Genomic DNA, 20,764 nt, shown 5'->3' on the forward strand with positions numbered 1-20,764 from the left:
ACAATAGTCTGAAGATGTTTTGCATTATTGTTTGATAAGTAATTGATAGGTTAGAATTTTTCCACTAGTATTTCAGTTTGAACAGTTTGTACTGACTGACTGAGGTTTAAGAGCTTTTAATCCACCAAGTGGCGGCTTTGAAATATCTCAGCTGGACTCTCTGCACAAACCAGTGCTACAAGATTTTCAAAATCACACAATAGTCCTTAAAATAACATTTATCCCTGTCATTAAGGGAGTGTCAGTGGACTGCTGACTTTCTCTTAGACTCTCTGACCTCTAATGTTACAAGTACAAATACTGTTGTGTGTCTCTTTCCAGCTATTATTTAGGAGAAATAAAAAATGGGACAGGAGAGGTTTCTCAATCTAAAAACCATGTTAAAATCACGATATCATTACCACATGCTGTTCACTCCAGCTTTTTGAGTCATAAATTAAATCTTTTTTCAGTGGTGTAGATTAATGAATTGATTGTAATGGAGCATTTTGTGAACTCACTGCAATAAAATGGTTTTTTCAACACAATGAGGCTTGAAATTAAAACGCAAAGTTTATTCTATTATGATCTTGATGAGTCACTCACATTCTTTCAAAAGTAAATAAATATCGCAAATAAGACCCATACACGTATTCAGAGCTTCATATAATTCAATACACAACTGAGTTTTTCTATTGTAGATTAATTTCTGTAGTCCTTCCTGCTTTTTGCGTCATATCCTGATTTTTCACATCCTTTATGCTGTCTTCCCTTCAGGTGTCACTCCAGAGGTAGGCCTTGTTGTTCAGCACTCCGGCCAGTTTGTGGTTGAAGGGCTGGTGAAATTTGCTGAGGAGGTCTCTGGTGGCCGGAAGCATGGGACCAAGATTCCTGTCTGCTGTCCGCCGAGTGTTGGACATGGGCCGTTTGGACACTGCTGCCTCCACCTGCTCCGACAGAGGACCTGCAAAATGGTAAGTCAAGGCAAAAGTAACCAGGTAAATACACAGCCGGGAAGATACAGGCTCTTTTCAGTATTTAAAAGATATGAACGTACAAAGAGAATGTCATCTTTTTAATGTACAAAGAGAATGTCATCTTTTTGGACACTTACCCACACTGAGAAAATCAAAGACTTTCTTGATTGTGACTTTGAGGTTGGCAGCATAGTCCTCCAGTCGAAGAACTAGAATCTGCTCCCTGTGGATAACTGTCAGCCAGTCCAGTAAGAAGACGATGTACATCCCCAGATTTAGTCTCACCTGTTTGGGGAAAATGTCAAAACAAATCAACATGATGGGTCTCTTGTGGAGATTAGAGTAAACTTTCAATCTCGGCTATCAATTAATCATGAACGAACGGTCTTTAAATGGCTTGTTGTGAGGTTGTTTTGTCAAAGACAACACAAATGGTAGATAAAATAATGTAAACCTCAGGACACAGCTGGTATTTTTTTGTAAACGAGTCTAATAAATAGAAACATACATCAAGAGCCTGATGTAGCTTGTTCATCTGTGCCACAGACTGTTTAAAAAAAATGCACCAATGAGCCACGCTGCAGCACTGTGACATTTTCCTTTATTATGTTGAACATTCTAGTTCGTTTTGAGACACACACACACACACACACACACACCATCCTACTGTTGTTGATAATTGCACACAAAAAAACAGCCAGCTTGTTTAGGAAATAATGTATCCTTTTTATATAATAAAAGTATCTTCAATATTTACATCTTCAGTTGAAAGAACAGGCTTTAAGTTGAGTGCCACAGACGGGGTAGGAAAAAATATAATGCACTAACATGTTGGTTTTGTTTTTTGTCATGGGGTTCGTTAGCCTGGCTCACAGCTTCAGTTTTCTTTGCAGTGATTACAGTCTGGACACCCTGCTTGCATTCACGTTCTCATACCCACTATGAAGGGCAGACCAATCAGTGTCTAGTGTTGGTAGTGACTTATGTTGAAGACAAGCATTTTTTTTTTTCTCAATGTAGTTGCAGCGATGGAGTTTTGGCACATACTGTTTGGTTAAAGCTGCTCCACTAGGAGGCAACAACTGCCAACAATTTCCTATAGACAATAGTCAGACCCATATATACATGCTGTGAATTTGGATAGGTGGTTTTCAGCCAATGATTAAAATATAGACTCTATCAAGCCATACTTTTCCACTTTAAAGTAACTAAACAATGACAAAGCTCTGTACAACAATGATAACAGATTAAATCGCAGTTAGAAGAATTTGTCCACTGTAAAAGAGGACTGCAAAGGATACTTTGATACATGAGATTTTAAAGCAACATGACAAAACAATGCATTGACATTGCCCTTGACCCTGTTCAGGATAAGCGGGTATAGATAATGGATGGATGAGAAAACTGTTCACTGGGTTGAAAAAGACCAAATCATTTGTGCATTAATCAACAAAAATAATGCCCTAAACTCCTTTCTTTTTTTGTGTGTTGTGCTCAGACTCTCAAGCTTCAAAACTGATACAAAAACTGTGTCAAGGTTAGACCATAAAGAATCTGCAAAATTGTTGGCAAAGTAAAGGGAATATGTTTCCAAAAAAAAAAAAAAATCATAACAGTTACTGCCAAACACAAACAAACTGTTTTGACTGAAACAGCTGTCACAGTTTGAAACAAACCAGCTCAGGATATGATGGACAATACTCTATGAATAGAGCAAGCAAATACTTCAAATTGTAAAACAAAGTAATGTCACCTATATGTTCATACTCATAATTTAGTGACTTTAAAGTTGTCTTCATGGCAGTGAATTCATGATTGCTGTTTGTTGAATTTTAAAATGAAGTGAGACAGGTTAGGATTTAATCCAGATTCACAAAGTCCTCAGGAGGGCGCCACAGTTCATCACCTCCTGCCAAAACGCTGTTACTGTGCCTTGATTCACAGTAGAGTGACTTAACAGACCCTCATCTCCATCTCATCCGTAACAGAAGATTCGAGTAAAAAAAGGATCTGACGTTGTTTTTCTGCACATTTTTGTCCGAGACGGATTGTGTTTCTCTTCCAGTGGTTTCAGGCTGAGCTGATTGCTGCTTTTACTGCAGTAAATCTCCCAAGATAACAGTGTTGTCACCTACATGTTGTGATTAGGAGTGACCGACAGACGGAAGTCATAACACGGCTTACTCCTGAGAGAGCCTGCGTGATAGGATATACTGCATGCTGAAGGGTCTGCAGTGAGTCTGGGCAGCAAGTTGGTCATATTTTCCCAGCAGAGTGAGAATCACTTCAATGTAGTAGAACAAATCACAACTCTGTCTTTTATCTATTCTGCTGTCAGGCTACTAAATGCTGTCAGTGTGCATTTCAAATTCTATTGACTATGGTTAGATAATGCTGCTCTTTCCTTGCATTGACATTAATATGTTGTTCTGTTGCACCTGACATATGACTATACTACTTGCGTGCCAGTTTTAAAATTGTGTGTAGGACTAGGTAAGCTGCAAATGAACTGCCCTTTTTGGGATCAATACAGTTTGAATCGGAATTTGTTTACAAGTGAAGGCGGGTAGAAATTCATTTAAAAAAATTAAAACTGTAATTATACTTGGGTAGTTAAAAGTGAGAATATCTTTTCAACTGACCGGCATGACGTTGGAGAGGCTGGTGTTGTAGACACAGGAACGGAGGGACTTCTCAAACAGACAGGACTGAAACAACTGCACAGACTCTATGACCTTCTGATGGAAGTCCTCGGCTGACTTGTTGGCCATCTTAAAGTACAAGTAGTCGGAGTAAAGCCTGGCAACGGAGTACAACACAGTTTTTAGCCAGTTGGAAGTAGGAAAAGACATTTTGCTGGATGGGACAGTAGGAATTCTTATTCAAAACAAATATGTTCTGCAGCAAAGGCAGATCACAGGAAAGCCCTTTTAAAAGCAATCAAAGCTGTTAGAATTTGTTTAACTACAGAAAATCACAACATTGTCTGTACAAGCAGATGTGGACATTAATTTCTTTGTACCTCTCGACTGGATCTCTGAGCATGATGATGATTTTGGCACCAGGTTGGACTGTGTGGATGAAGTCCTGGGCCAGGAAGGGTGGCTCTGTCTCCTCCCTGTAACTGTGGAGATAGCTCCAGGCTTGGTTGTCCCACATTGTGGATGCACTGGCTTCACCTGTGAAGACATTGACAGTCTTAGTATCACTGTGGGTAACAACAGTTCATGTAAAATGCAACAAGTAGTGCAGATACCTGAGCGTAATGTGGAATGGTTGAGCTGAATTTTAGGACCAAAATATGCAAGAGATGTCGCTAATAAACACCTTCTTTAACTGTGAGCATCATGCTACGTAAATCTATACCTGAACATCTTTGCAAGTATTAGTTCTAACTTTTTAGATTTAAAAAATACGCTATTGTCGTGAGTTTATGCACACAAAATCCAAATGACTTTTTTATTTCAGCATGCAAACCCGATTCAACAAAAAAGATATTGCTTCATGTTTTCAAAGAAGCGACTGTAGAAAACAAATGTTAAATGTAATATTTAATATAAACTTGGTGCTGATTGCCCTTCAAAAAAATCAATAGCACCTACCTTACTGCAATACTACTTCAAAGCATGTTATTTTTCTATTGAACGTGAGTAATCTCTTCCCCACTGTCTCTCGGTCAGATGAAGTTTTCAACCAATCAAACTTTGAATCACAACATGTAACAGAATGAAGAGTGAATGAAGGCAGTTGTGACAGTGCCCGGAGGCGTTTGAGTTTCTGTGTAGACTTCTAAAGACACCGCGCTGTCCATTTCAGACCACAAAATATCACAAATAATGTGAGTCGTATTCCCCTCCGGCTCTTCTCATGAGCACCGTGGTGATTCTGAGGTGAGAGCCGTTTGTGGGAAATCCACTGAAACTGAACGAGGCCCGACAATAAAGGAAAAAGAGACAAAAGAGACGAGATATTTGAATCGTGGTCAGGGTCCGATTGTTTGGCTGTTCAAAGTCTCTCAGAAGATACAAAATAAAAAAGTACAAAGGCAAAAGATTCTTCCATCGGCTGCACAATGGACGCTAACAATACCAAATCATCCCCACCCACACGAACACACGCAAACACTTTCACATGTGCTCACCTGTTATGAGCTGCCCTGCGCGGTGGTCTCCAGATGAATTTCCACTGATTCCCTCCTGTATGTTGTGAGCGGCCAAGTCAAACAGATCCAGGTAATCTTCCACAGGGAAACTTTCCTGGAAGCCATCTTTAAAACGGATGTAGCCTGCACCCCGCAGTACAACAAAATAACACTCATTATATACTCATTTATAGACTGCTTTTCCGTCAAATTTATTTCATGAATTGTGTACACTTTGAGAACACACTCAACATGTTATTTTTACCTCCACTGGAGAATAATCAGTAGAGTTTTAAGTCCTCCACATCAATATGAAAATAATTTGACTTCATTTTGTACAGTAGTTGGAAGCACAAACAATATATACAATACAGAACTTGCGCAATATTTTCTTAAAAACATCAGAACTGCTTAATGTATTTATTATGTATTACTGACTGAAGGTGTTGCAGTGATTTACATATATAATATACAGCACTTCCTGTTGGAGGCTTACAGTAAAAGCTCTCCAGGGAAGAGAATTAATGAGGCCTTTAATTGTGAAGCAGCTGCAGCAGGTCTTGTGTTACAGTCAGCAGTCGTAGCTCGGCTTCAGTTTGCGTTTTAGCTTCGCAGTTTATTACTACGTTGGGACATTTTTCGTACTTCTGCTAGAAATCGTCGCTATGAATTCTGGTCCTGAATTCTGAATCACAGTTCTATGTTTGGTGCAGAAGAACATCATTCTGCCAAGACTGAAAGTAAATTCACAACCGGAGAGCAGAAATATGGACTCGATCATACAATTTGTGAAAGTTCAAATGGGATGATTGGAAAGAGACCTTGGAGTAGGAGACCTTGCGGTACTTTTGGGAGTCATCACCTCCAAAAATATATAATAAGGACTGGTTGCTTTATTGCTTATGAGAAGCATGTTGATATAAATTGGCAACTGAGTCAACTGCTTGCATTTTTGCTGTAGTTCATGCGGTATAAGCAATGAGGAGTGAGGCTTAATGTCCTGTTGAAGGAGTGTTTTGACATTTTGGGAAATATGCTTATTCAATTTCTTGCAGAAAGTTGGATGATTTGTAACTACTATTATGACCATTTTATTTTTGTTGAAACTGTCTCGGGAAACTTTTGTCACAATTGTAAAGCCTGCAGCTTAAACTCACAAATTAACACAATACAGGTTATATATTTAATATGTACAAAAACTCAAGTGTGAATACAAGTTGTGCTTTAATGAGGTGGTTGTAATGAATGTTGTTGCGGGATAATTTTTAGCCATGGTTAGTGACTTCCTGCAGTTTCTTCTGGTTACCTGGCAACCTCGAAGTGACCACACAGCTTCCATGAAGTTACTTTCCGCAGTCAAGAAACGGTTCCATACTTAACCCTATCTTGTATCTGTTCATTATTTTTAAAAAGGCTGTGGTGAAACTAAGCAAATTGACCCAAGTACTGTACTTAAATACATATTTAAAGCACTTTTACTTTACTTTCCATTTAATGCTACTTTAAATTTCCACTCCATTTCAGAGAAATGTTGTATTTTCTACTTCACTACATTTGTCTGACAGGTTTAGTCAGTAGTTGTTTTTCACATTACAATTCACATACCCTTTGGGTCCAGTAAAAACATGTATATCTCCAAATTTGGTGATATTTAAGTTGAATTTTTCTGACGAACTGAAGGATTAAATGTTCCTTTATGGGTTTAGGAAATCCTTCTACTTTAGTTAAACATGATTTAAAAACCCACTTGGATTAGTTGAAAAATGCACCATCATAAAGCTGAAAAAGAGATGTTTTCTGAGCTGGTTGATTTAAAAAAAATAATAATAATAATTTTGTTTTTTAGGTCCATGGTTCTCACAGGACAGCGATGCCACAAACATATGATTATGTATAATGCACTACTGTGGACATCACAGCATATTTTGTACCATCTGTTTGCCCTTTGTCTGCGTTCGATTATCACCTGAAATGACCCTTTAATCCATCATTTTGCCTCCACAAGCGTTCTCAAAGCAATTTTAAGATGCTATAAATTTCCTAATAACTCACCAAAGCGTTTCCTGGTCCACCAGTGCGGCTCCTTCATGGTGTTGAATTGGACCTCTGGATGCAGCAGCAGTCTGTGAAACAAGTCTGTTGTGCCACACTTTGGCTGGCCAATGATATAGAAATACGGCAAACAGCGCAAGCGAAAGTGTTTGCCATTTCTGTGGTGTAAGTGCCGGTGGAAGCTCGTCCTCAGGTGGTCACACACGGTCTTGAAAGTCTTTGAGCGCAGAGTGAAGAGGTTTCTCCTGTATGGATCTGTGCCGAGTTCACTGGAGAACTCTTCATACCAGCAGGGGCTCTTGATGCCGGGCAAGAAGCGGCGAGGAATTACTGAGAACATCTGCAGAGAGGAACAAAATGAAATTAGGCAACACAGTAATGGAAAAATGACAAAGATAATAAATAATACTCTGCAACCTTTTGGTAAATCATGATTCTCAGGGGTGAAATGTCATCTTTGCTAATCTTGCAGCTTTTATGGCAGAAGTCATCCTAAATGGGTGTAAAGGTGGCCTTTTCTCAGTGAAAAGCAGCTTTTTTTTCACCTTTTAATTTATGTAATTTACATCAAGTTCAAGTGACATGAACCCTATCACAACATCCATATTTTAAAGCCATGTGATATAATTTTGCAGCTTTTCGACTGATGTATCATCACCTACTGTACTTGCCCTTTATGTACAACTGCTAGTGACATCTTTTTTTTTTCTTGCTTTTGGTAAGATATCCATACTAATAATTGGTATTCATCTTGTTGACTCTCTTCTGTTTTTGACTTTTGTAATTGTGATTTACAGTGTAACTACCCGAATTGCTGATGCTCTTTCCAAAAATGCTGCAAAAGGATGTGTTGTATGGAAACATATGATGAGAACATACACTAAACACAGGTGAACTGCATTAGCACATAGTAACAGCGGTCAGTAAACCCTTTGCAGCCCTTAGTCAGAGTGTGGCAAGCAAAGACTGGTCATTACGAGTTTCACCAAACAGGCATTTACTACAGGGTTGATTATAAGTCACTTGTTATTTATCAGTGTGAGCGATTCACTTTTGTCAACAAAAAAATAAAGAAATCACAGTGGTCAAGTACAAATATTTTTAAGTGTAGACTGAATTATTACTTGCGCGTGTATGTTTGCCATAATGTATAGCAAAAATGAGTCGGATCATATTTCCATTGACTTACACGGGAGTCTGTTTCGACGACGTCCTTTTCATCAGGCACCTTCCTGGGTGTGTATTCCTGTTTGGAGCTGATGATCTTCACCAGCAGTTTCATGTCTATTAAATTATTTTTAGTAGAAACCTTTGCTGCTGCTGTGCTGACCACAGGTCTGAGCTGATAGGGTGAGGAAGTGAACAAAAGTCCCTTCTTGTCCCACATCAAAATATAGGAAGCCATGATGAGGAACGTCAGCGTCAAACCCAGGAGGAAACTAACCACTTTGACTTTAGAGATGCGCTGCAGGTTGGTTAAAAACAACAAGGGGACGCACTTGACGTCCTGGTTTTCAGGAAAGTTTGTGTGGCGGAAGTCAAAAAGCGTCCCGGTAGACCTTTTCCCATAGTTTTCAGCCATAGGCAAGCTGTGGAGGCTGTAACTGTGGTCTGTCTGGGGGTTGATCCCATATTTGCAGTCTGATTGTGACATACTGACATGGAAGCAAAGTCGTCATGTAGAAAATGGAGCCAGGAAATTATCCCCCAAAATAAAGTTCAGGTTTCACCTACAGGAGGTTGCGTTATGAACCTCCAGGTCATCATTTGTCTTCATTTCTAACGCATTCCGCAGTCTTCCATAGGGCCTTCTGTAAAAGAGAAACAGTTGTTAAAACACGACATGCGGCTTTTCACCCAAAGAGCAGCAGCGAAGTTTCCTTTGAAGTATTTCAGTCGTCTCTCATAATACCAAGGAAAGTGGTGTGTAATATTGGTGTATTTGATGGAACTTTGTAGCCTCTCTGGGGTATCAAACTATACTCCCTTCTATAAGAGGATTCACCTTGAAAAGGTTTGAGGTCAGCTGCAAAATGTGTGTGGTCTGCTGTATGGAGATCCCTTGCTTTGTGGTGAGGGATCTACAGTGCATGCAAAGACAAGCTCTACCAAGAGACCTTCAAGGTCAGAATAATAGTTACTCTATAATTCAAAACCAAAAACACACAGTTATTCTCTGAGAGTTAAAAGCCCACAGAGAGCTTTGTTTTGTTAACATGGAAGTGTTCTTTTCATGAGCACAGTTTTTTTTCACAGAGAACCAAGTTAAGTATTGATACAGGTGCACACGTAGTATGGCAAGTGCACGCATTATGCTTTCTTTTCACACTACATGAATGAACAAAAAGTAGGCATTATTATTTCAAGGGTGGTGTGCTAATAAAATCACTTCTCTGACACTTGCTTGGGCCAAAGCGTTTTTCTTTTTCTATTGTTGCTGAGCTTGTGAGATTTAACAGTCCCACCAGAACAGGGAATGAAATCCTGCACCAGTTCTACCAAAGGACAATTTACAGTTTATTTTCCTTGCTGCACAACAGGGCCTGTTAAAATGCAGCCGCAATAACATTATGCAAGTCAACCTGTTCACGCTTACATTATTAAAGGTGCATTAAAGGAGTATAAAGAAAGGCGCTTCCACCTCAGAGCTTGATTTTGTTCCCAGCAAGTAATTAAACCAATAAAACAAGTCCAGCAAAAATATTTGACCACTGTAAGTAAACGAGAGAACTCTCAAGTGTGTGTGTGTTTTGCATTGAGGATGTGATGATAGTTTCACATGGTATCGCTATTGTAGCAATGTACACTGACGGGGAACAATTGCACCAATTGCAATTGGAAACGAAATCAAGAAAAGTATCTGGTACCAGCATAGTACCAAAAGCAGTGTAGCGCCAATACCGGCAGTTGAAAAGTGGCTTTATTGCAGAGATAGTGCAGCTACACACAGAAGTTACTAGCAGGTCAATCATAACTGTAAAGCACGCTTATCCTTGTTGTGTCAACACTAACACCAAATCCAATGAGTCATGCTGTGAACTAGATCGACACCTGAAGAGGTTGTCAGATTATTGGTTCTGTTGAGTAAGAGTACTTCTGGGATCGCAAGGCCAAAACTCAAGTGTTTCAAGCAGTGCAATTTTGTTATTAATGCTTTGTTTATATGCAAAACAGTCAAATGGCAATGCAGTGGTAAGACCACTTTAAAGGGGCACTCCACCAATGGCATTCTGTTTTCTCAGTTGGAGGATTGCTGTGCAGCCTGTAAAATCTATTCAGTCATGTCTTCGGGAGGGAGCTTTTCCAAATCAATAAAATTTTGATTATGTCAACCTGGGCTTACAAAGTGTTAAGAGAAAGCCTGCATTGCAGACTGGTGGTACAGAGTTTGAATGAAGTCGGCATTTAGACGGGAAGAGTTGAATGAACAACACTTGCCAAGCTGCATTATGGGACGTGTAGAATCCAGTGTTTTTGTAGTTTGACAAATACCTAAGAACAGAAGATATTCTAGCATCTGCTGCTTTGAAATTGAAAATATTTTAGATTGTTTCTAGGGAGTTTCCCAACTCTCTCAATTCAGAAATCCCAAGTCAAATTATTGCAGGGTACTCAATTCACACAAACAGTGCTAGAGTGTGGCCTTTGTACATGAAAATGTGTTCTGGCGATCTCCTTTTTTTCTTTCTTTGATGCACACTCTCTTCAGTTTATCCCTGTTTAAATGTGCAACAATCCTATAAATCATGGGTTGCTCAAGCAAAGTCCGCATCAGTACCCATTTGATGAATATGTGCACCAAGGGGCTCAGAAGTGAAAAAAGAAAGTCCTCGCACTCTTGCTGATTTCATAATGGGACAGCTCTGAGCCCTTGCAGACTTAACAGGAATGGATGTCGATATCTGCAAGTCTGCGTGTGTTGCTGCTGGATTGGGAAAATAACATATTTTTGATCCCTCTGGAAGTGTTATGGGCCTCATTTAATGAAATATTAGTAGACACAGGTGAGCTATTTAAAACGCCAATGACGGCACTCGCTAAATGCAACTCTGATACGGTAGTTAATAGTTGAAGGTATAAGTGAATGGTGCTTCTGATACCGAGTTGTTTTTATGCTTTTTAATGACGTGTAACATTCTTTCTATCTGTGTTTTGAAAAGTGTTATATTAATGAATTCTACTGTTCCCTAGTCTAATTTTTTTCATGCCTCTGCACATCTTTATTTCTACAAACATAGGTAACTGTTATCATCTCTGTTCCCCAGATCTAATAATCTATTATTCCATTGAAAGATTCATGTCTGGTTAGGGCAAACTTTCAAAGTGTGAGAGAAGAGAGAGATTAGGAAATGTGACAGCATAAAGAGGACCGTGAGAGTCAAGGGTAAAGCAGAGAGTGGAGGAGTGAAGCAGCAGATATGAGAAAAACAGTGTGAGAACGAGCAGTAGAGACAGCCTTTAGACCTCTGGTCTAAAAATCGATCTATGGCAGGAAGCTAACAGCAGGTGGGATTGACTGTGGTGAAACCCCACCATCAAAATCCTGATGACTCAAAATAAAAACCTGCATTCATCATTGCATTTGATGCCTTTGTTGTCCTAAGTGCACAAAATGTCAAGACGCCTCTGGAATTGAAGCCAGACTGGGTTATTACTCATCTTGTTTGTAAAGTGTCCCGATTGTTTACACTGTGAATTTATCAGATTATCTAAATCAAAAATGATATAATACCATGTGCGAGACTGCATTGAAGAGGCACATTTTTTGAAGTAAAACTGAACTATATTTGTCTCTTATCTGGGGCTTTTGGTGCTAATCTCCAAAAACTTTTTGCAATTGAAAAATCAGAGCTACACTCATGTAGTGTGACTTGCATAAGAAGTGCAGAAATGCTAGTGAGACTACTAAAGCCCTTTGAGCTAAATGCTAGCGTCTGCATGCTAAAACTCTCAAAATGACAATACTAAGTGTTTAACATGTCCACATCTTAGGATCGCAAGTTATCATGCTAACATGTTCTCCTTAGCACAACAGCACAACAAAGTAGCTATGGCAGCAGGTTTCTGGTCATAGTTGTACAGACCGTTCCACACTTTGGACCAAATCATTATATTGCAACACCAGCAGACGAGATTTCCTGCTGGCTGGGACATTCATGGACCCCAGAGGATTGATGATCTTTTCTATGTATTCGGTGTTGAAATATTTCAGCAGAGAAGAAATGAGTTTCTTCACTTTGGAAATGATACTGCTTTACCCTCAGTTTGAAGTTTACTCATAAAGGCAATTGTGATTCTTTTTTTTCTTTTTTTTAGGTAATATGTAAAAACATGTTATTAGTGATGCAGGTCCACTCTATAACTTGTGGCTGTAAAATAGACAAATGGATGATTATTTTCTAACCTTGCACAGCTGTTAAATTGGGAAAAAGTGAACAATTATTTCTCTCAAGCTATAATCATCATACAAATTTGTTTCAGGTGTTGCATTTGGTGCAGGTTTGGTCATTAGGACCAGGAGTGTAAAACCCTGCAAACATGCAAATATATACTATGCACACTTGTACACACATTAGACACTGCTTCCCCATCTTGCATCCTCTCATTTTTCCATCTCCATCAACCCTCAATGCCAATCAGACACAACTCATTTTGTGCTGCAAAAACACCAACAGCAAATGATAATCAGCATTCCCACAGAGCTCCTACACAGACAAAACTGCAGCATGCTGTTTGCAGATGTATGGCTCTGTATGACATCAGTAATATGAGTGTATCCAATAGAGCTTAACCGAATGTTAAGACAAGAGGACCGTCTGTGACCACAAAATCAGTAAGAGAGCCGTTCCAAGAGCCGGCACTCGGCACACTCAAATATTCTCGCCTCTCCTGAAACATATTTTAATCACGTCTCCATGTTTATAACTGTGTAAACACATCCTGACCTTACAGTACACTCTGTGACTGGAACTTGGCTGAATCCCAACAGTGGGGAAATGGGAGGCACAAGAACAGTCTGATGCCACAAAAGGAAATAAGACTGCTGACCAGGAAGTCAAACAAAGATGGATGGGATACCAAACTGGGGATAATACAACTTTCTCTATACAGATGAAAAAGAAGTCAAAAGTCAAAGTAATTTGAAGGAAAGAAAATAACAATTACTTCCTGCTGGGAGGTACTCTGATATGAGGTTTGTTTCTTTCTGGGCCCCTTTTCACAGTCAGATTATGGCTGAAATCTTTGCAGGAAATCTAAAAATGCCCTGAGAGCACAAATATTCAGGAAACGGGCTTAATCCACCTCATCGTGCTGGACTGTTTCTCTCTTTCCTATTCACTTCCCACCGAAAGACAAGAAAAGGAGCGGGTTGATTTTCTGTCACTTGCGAATGATTTTGCCCTCACAGGAATTTGACTCCTTAATCTGTTAAATAAGCAGGCTGTTGAAACAATAGTACAGTCTAAACAAAACAGACGCATGCTAAAAAAAAAAAGAGAGAATTAAACTGCTTATTTCACCACAGCATACCTTGACATCTGGAGTGCAGATGTGGTCTTCAGTTAAATTTTGCATTTGTAGACGCATGTCGGTGTATATATCTGCATGCATGTGTTTTTTTTTTATGGCAACACATGGTTTGCTTCAGCAGAACTTTAAAACCAATGTGACATTGATAGTAAATATAGAACATCTGAAACATTACCTACTGTTTAATGAGTGCAAGGAGGAAGAGTGTGCAGTGCTGAAGACAGATGGAGGATCTGAGGTCAGTCTGGGTGGGCAGTCCAGTCTTTGTCACTTATAACGGGTAATTCCTGTTTATTACAATTTAGGACTTATTTTCAGAGGTCTGGCCATTGCATCTATTGACTGAGAGCATTATATTGATTGTTGAGCTCTGGGATGTGACCCTTAAGCTGTGAAAGGGCAAGAAAAAAGTGTTCAGCTCTTCAGGCAGGTTGTAAACAGTTTTGCAATCTTATCTGCACCACTTTTCCTTTGGATGACCTGAAATGTTAGTATTAATTTCTCATTGCACAGAAAAAAAAACTAAAACAGGTTCTGGAGGTCAAAATAGAGGCAGGATGTCAGCCTCTGAACTGAGAGAACTGGAAAGCAAAAGCCTTGCATCAAGATGGTGGCCTGTGCCTGCTAATGATAAGTGCTCATCAAATACCAAAGAAAAAAAATCAAGCTTTCACAGCTTTCCAGGTTTTGGGGAGTGTGTGTGTGTATTATACCACTTTTAGACCGAAAGCAAAGAAGGTTGGAGGCATTCTCCTCCCAAAGGACAGTCTTTTATACAAAAAGAGGTATGACAAACCTTACCACCGGTTACGTTATTGTTATCATTATTGTTAAGTGCAGTCATGTGAGACAGCATCAATCATCAACACGTGTTTGTGTTCAAGTGACAAATTTCTGTTGTGTCTGTTGTAATTATAGCGGAAAGAAAGGAGGGAGGTGAAGTGACCTTGTTATAGAGCCAAACAGTCCACACAGGGAGGAGGTCAGGGTGGGTGGATGGATGGGTCAACAAAACACTGAACTGTTTGTTTCCTGTTTGAAACTTTTTTTTTTTTTTTTTTTTTACTGTTCCATAACACTGACCCAGCCTGGTACCAGACCGAAATTCATTGTGAATAGATAGGGTTTGGCCACACTCCATTAGGGATTGTTTCCATTTGTTACATCCTAATTAGTATTGACATCGTATTAATTCTGAAACTATTGGAGCAGCCTTTGACCAATCGGCATTGACCTTCATGTGACGTAGGTTGTGCAGCAAAACTCACCAAGCCTCTCTCAATGTGAGCATTGCACAACATCCTGTCAGTAAATGACTTGCAGTATTTGCTCAGTATTTGTTGGTGTTGCTACAACTCACTTAATCTAGCTCCACCACTGCCGCACTTATTTGAACTAAATTTCGAAACAAACGCTCGACTTCATTAACCACTTGGTCCCCCACTGGTCACTGATTGGTCCTCCCGCTAGAGTGGCTGAATAAGCCTTAATGCAAACAGGGTTTCCAGACTATCATCACAACAAAGACTGAAGCTATGAGCGATAGGCAGGTGGAGCCAAACTAACAGTGGCCACATGTATATTGTTGACAAAGGTCCTCTAACTTTAGTAAAGTCCTAATCTTAACAAAAAACAGATCTTTTCCTCAACCTAAGCAAAACTTGACTACAGCACTGTCCATAACAGGGTGATGTATTTGATGACTTTTAACATCTCATCTCTGTAAAGCTGCCCCTACAGGTTATATCAGAGAACAGATTAAAGGACCTGTTGGCTCCTCACTGTTAACAGAGACCAGTCTGCAGTGTATTTCCATACCCATCACTAATAAACCTGTTTCAAAGGGTTCAATTAAAGTTTCAGTTTAACCCAATTCTGTTTATTCCTAGAGTTCAAATTTAAGTTAAAAAAAAATTCTTAATTGTAGTTTAATCACAGTGAAACCTAAGCAGAGTAATTATTCTGCCTGATCCAATTACTCCTGTTGATTCACCTGAATAACAGAAGAAGCAGAAGATTTTGTAACAGAGGCTTTGTGTTCTCATTGAATCCGACATGTCTCTTCTTGAGTTGTGACCTCACCTTTATCTGTTGATTATTCTGAAGAAATACGCGTGAAGACAGAACCTGTTGGCGCTGTTCATCTGCCTTTAACTGCTGTTGACTGTGTATGAGGACAGTGCTGTTAATACCGTCTGCATACACAAAATGTTGGAACAAGACATGCAGCAGCTTGATTGTATTAGTTGGAATTTTTTTATTATTATTTAACTCTTGTGAACCAAAATCTTTTGACACTCTCAACATACTTCAAATAAAAAGTTCATACCTGTGGAAAATACTAATATTTAACCCTTTATCTTTCAACTGTAATTATTATGTGTCATGAGCATAATTATATCTTTGAAATGACTCATGACTTATGCGACGACATTATACTTGGAGCACTACCTGATCCCACATTATTATGCTGTTATACATTGCAGAACACATTTGTCTTGGCTGGTGACTCGGACTGGATTTAGGGCCACAGTGTGTATGCTGCTAATTTTGTGCTTAAGCAAAAAAAATACAATTTAATTGACTTCATAGTAACCAAGGTTATGGCAGATTACTCACGCTACAGTGTGCCTTAAAATATGCACTGAATAGCCAAGTTCATTAAATGCATCAGAATGGATACATTTGAGTAATTTTACTTCTTCCATGTTGTTTTTGTTTTGTTGTAACACAAATTCAACCAACCAGCTCAGATCTAAGGGAGCGAAGGACAGTACTTTTTCAAATCAACTGCAGTGAAGTGAAAATCTCTCCGCCACGACTGCAAAAAATAGTGTTCAAACAACACCTCATCAGATGGAAAAGTCAAAGAAAAATCCCTGTGAAAAAATCTCATCCATCAGGAAAATTACTCAACAGCAAGAGCAGAACAATAAAGGAGTGACAGATGCAGATAGAAGTTTGACTACGCTGAATCATCCTCTCAAAAACGGTTCTCTTGTTGGAAATAACACGAAGCCAATTGTGCATTACTAAGGCTTGTTGTCATCTTGGGTTAAAAACTACCAACTCTTGAAATAGAAACCCTGAGATGTTGCCAAAACACTTCAGTATCATGTAGTCCTCCCACATTCCTAATGCTCTGTTACAGAACCATTTTCTACCATTTGTGGTGGACCCCCAGAATCCAGTCTAAACAATCTAATACGATACAAGTCGCTCACTCTCCCCTCTCATACTTCTGGCATTACCTAAGCCTTCGAACACTGGCCCTTGCCAAAAGAAGCATGGCTTTGACATCTCGGCAGCTCCAGACATGTGTTCCGCAAATTCGGGGGGCAACCTAAAACCTTCCTGCACAGCAGACCAGGCAGACTGCAGGGCTGGGTGCAGCAGCCGTGAAGGGATTTAGCTCAGAGTTATGGGGTTGTGAAGAGGTGCTACAACTTGTATACCGACACTACATCCATCTCCTCCTTGTTGAGATCCAAATCTGTCCCCTTCAAATTAAACAATAAAATGCAACTTTACTGATTTAAGAGCTGCACTAAGGGTCCACAGAGGCGGGTTTGTCCAAAGGTCATCTGCCTACCTGTCGGGACCTCACGCTCTGCACTCTGAACAGAGCTGCAGCCGCTTTAATAGCCTGGAACTGGGAGGCAAAGAAACTAAATGTCATGCAGGGATATACATCTCACACATGAACAGATCTCACTGCAGACTTTAAACCAAAACCTCAGCGATGAGCTGGAAATCCAAATGCACAAGTCTCCTAATGGCTTGTTTACTTGGATGCATGAGAAAACCCATAGTTAGAGGAATTTGCCAGAGATCTCAAATAGATGTCGACAAAGAACTCTGGTTTGTTATGTTACTATAAACATATTAATAATTACAAGATAAGCGCCTGACTTTGGGAGCATGTATACAAATGTTTACATTTCATCTTTGCCTTGTCCTGTTTCGGATTCAGCTTCTAGTGCACCAAGAATCCTCAACCCCCCAGAGAGGTGATACAGAGATATTCTGCAGCTGTTCAGTGAGGCAGACAATTTAACCAGCAGGACAGTTAGTTTTAAACATTGCATAGCCTTGACTCAAACTTAACTTTGAGGGACATTATAGCTCATTTTCGGACACTTAAACAGTTTGTATGCAGTGTTGTCACTGTATTTTCTACTGTTTCAGTTTAGTGTAGCCTATTATAGCATATAGGAGCTGTCTAATCACAGTTATACCGCCCTATTTTCAAGTTGTCCGACTAGATTACCAAACCATTCCTGTTAAAATGATTTTAGGTGAATTAAAACAATGTTTAGTATCAGGTTAATTAACTATTAAATGATCGAACAAAAACATCATCATCTTCCCCTCAATCTTTTTGTCAGTAATTCTCTAGTTGAACAAAGATACCCACATTGGAGTTGAGTCGGTTTATCCCAAGCGTCGCTGGTGCAGCCGCTCACGACGCACTGCAACCACCAGGAAAGGCAGTCAACGGGACTCGGCAGGTGTCTCTATGAAACGTCAAGAGAAGTAAACGGTCAGTTGGAGTATCCTCAGGATCAACTGTGTTCATGTTGACAGCCGCCGGACAGGTTTGGTCACGGAAAGGCGAGACTTTCCGGAGTCTTCATCAGACTCGGCTCTCCTGCGCGCAACAGTGAAGAGAGAGAAGAGAAAGGGGAGGAGCAGCGCAGGAAACACCAGCAGCAGATCCAGTACATCTTAACCTCGAAATACCTTTATTAATTAGGTCTGACGTGCGGTGATGATGAACAGCATATCTCGAAGACCAAATCAGAATATATCGGCTTATTTATTTTTTTTTGCCAACTTTAGGGTTCTGGATACAGGATCTCCTATTGGTCGCTGTATTGACAAACAAAATGGAAAATAGTACACCTAATTAGTTCCTTTTAAAAGTTGTCCTAATTCGAGAAACACACTTGATGAAAGTAAAGCATTAACGATCTAGGTAGCCTGGATCAAACTGACACTAAATGCATCACGTGTTACTGATTTACTGTTGGAAAACCTTTTTTTTATTATTATTTTTTTTTTTTTTTTTTTTTTTTTTTTTTTTAATTAAAGCTGTAGCATCGTGTTTAAGACAAAGTTTTAATAGGCAGTACGCCCTCACGAAACTCCAGCGGTCAGTAGTTTCATGGACAGACCGGACATGTCTGGTAGTAGGCTACTCACTGATATAATCCATATTATTATTTAATCTCTGTTGGACGCTCACCACTTGTCCATTTTGAAAAAGAAGATGAAAGGATATTGACACAAAACAACAAAGCAATTTGGGGGATAGGTATCTTTTTGAAGGTGAGCTTCAAAAGTGTAACGTTCACAAACTTTCATTTGATGTGTTTTTATGCTTTACTCTCGAGGATAACCTGTTGTTATGGAAAACTGGCAGTAATATTGTGCAATCAGGGACATTTCACGGTTATATAATATCTATTTTATTGTTACCGGAATAGCTGCCATGTGCAGGACAGGTGATCATGATTGGTCTTTAACCGAGGTCATAATGTTCTTATGATTTTTTTTTTTTAATTATTTTTTCATTAGTTGTCATGACTCACTCTGGTTGAGTGGGAGTCAGTGGGTCTGATGATAAAACCACAAGCTCCAATGAAACAAAACTGATCTGCAGATCCACACAAATATGGGAGAATGGTAATCATCTTTTTTTTTTGTGTAAAAACAGACCACATTTATGAAATTTATCCATGAGTAAAAGTTCTGAGGGTGTTTTGTTTTACACTTTTCTCTCAAGAAAATTACCTAATTGTCTCCCAACCTGCCTCATCTACTTTAACCGCAGTGAACAGTGTTTCACATTTCTCAGAAATAGCAGGACAGACATGTGTCATGTAAAGATAACCATATTCTGAACACTGCTGTGCATCTATTCAGCATTTTCTTCGGTACACTTTGCCAAAAAATAATGTCTATTTTGGCAGTAGTGTGGTTCAGAGAGGTGTTGATTTAACTATATGGTCATACTGGAGGATGTAGTTTGTGCTTTTAGTGAGTTGGAGGCATGGAGGTAAAATGTATTTCAGAGCTGTTAGATTACTCTGCATTTGTTTTAAATATGTGTACCTAATACACTGGGAACTGAGTGTAAGATCACTGACGTGTTATTTGCTTAAAACAAAACATGGCTTATATTTTCTGATCTATTGATTGCGTTCCTCCATCTGCGTCTCTAATCTTGGTACACAATGAAACAAAACCAGTTTTCTTTGATTCTGCTAGAAGCTGCCATTTTGTGTTTTAATGTATTTACCTAAAATGTAAAACTCCATTTACTTTTGAAAAACTCTCATGATTAAATTAAAACCTTTCAGTAAACTGTATATCACACAAGATAGAGCCTTCTCAAGTCAATACGTGTTTCCTCTTCTTTACAGGAAGGAAATTAATTCTCTTGTCGAGAGCCAACTCCCTTACCATTCGTCATGACATCTGTTTCATGCGGGGGGGTAAACAGGAAAAATGAGAGAAATGAAGTGACGCTACGATGTTTATCTTTGGACCTCCCACCGGTTGCAACTTTAAAGAGGTAAGATGGTTCATTTCTGACAAGTAAAAGCGTGCCCTGAGAAACTAACGCTGCTATGAGAAGATAAAGTCCCCTTTGAATAAACTGCCTCCCCTTTAGAGAATATCCATATGCATGAGAGTGTGAGTCTAATTGCTGTTACTTCCTGTTAAATTGATTGTGATTTATTCACATCTCATGGAGATTCACAAGCCGTGTATGAATGGAGTTCAGCAGTTCTGCAATCACTGAATCCGTTTTGATCCGTTTGAAACAGTCAGAAGTGATTAATGTTGATTGTTATACTCGTATTCAAACACACCTATAAGTGATGTCATCAGTATTGTAAAGAGTTAGTCTTAAGTATTTTTAGACACTAGCAGAGTGACTCTAAAGAACGGGCCGGTTTGACTGTAACGCAGAGTTTCTAAATTTTGTACTTGTTGAGATATTTTACTTTGGATCAGTTTGAGCTCAGTGTTTAACTACATGACCCCAACGTTACTGTTGTAGTTCACTGTCCTC

The 20,764-nt window shown here is 39.3% G+C and overlaps 1 protein-coding gene across 2 annotated transcripts; it reads right to left on the reverse strand.

Moving 5' to 3' along the window:
* Positions 1-533: 533 nt before the first annotated feature.
* LOC138195263 (carbohydrate sulfotransferase 15-like) lies at positions 534-18,112 on the reverse strand. Of its 2 annotated transcripts, XM_069144525.1 has the most exons (8): positions 18,098-18,112; positions 8,339-8,960; positions 7,150-7,489; positions 5,098-5,241; positions 3,979-4,135; positions 3,599-3,755; positions 1,094-1,241; positions 534-943 (listed from the first exon to the last, which is right to left on the reverse strand). In XM_069144525.1, the coding sequence occupies exons 2-8, from the start codon at positions 8,801-8,803 to the stop codon at positions 753-755; spliced, it is 1,602 nt and encodes a 533-aa protein (XP_069000626.1). In that variant the 5' UTR covers positions 8,804-8,960; positions 18,098-18,112; the 3' UTR covers positions 534-752. The 2 variants fall into 2 exon arrangements, with proteins under 2 accessions (XP_069000626.1, XP_069000625.1); XM_069144524.1 differs by lacking the exon at positions 18,098-18,112 and having other exon boundaries at positions 8,339-9,754.
* Between the last annotated feature and the right edge of the window lie 2,652 nt (positions 18,113-20,764).

Source organism: Embiotoca jacksoni, unplaced genomic scaffold (genome assembly GCF_022577435.1).
Source record: "Embiotoca jacksoni isolate LCO1_2020_lvr unplaced genomic scaffold, fEmbJac1.0.p SCAF_12, whole genome shotgun sequence".
NCBI lineage: Eukaryota > Metazoa > Chordata > Actinopteri > Embiotocidae > Embiotoca > Embiotoca jacksoni.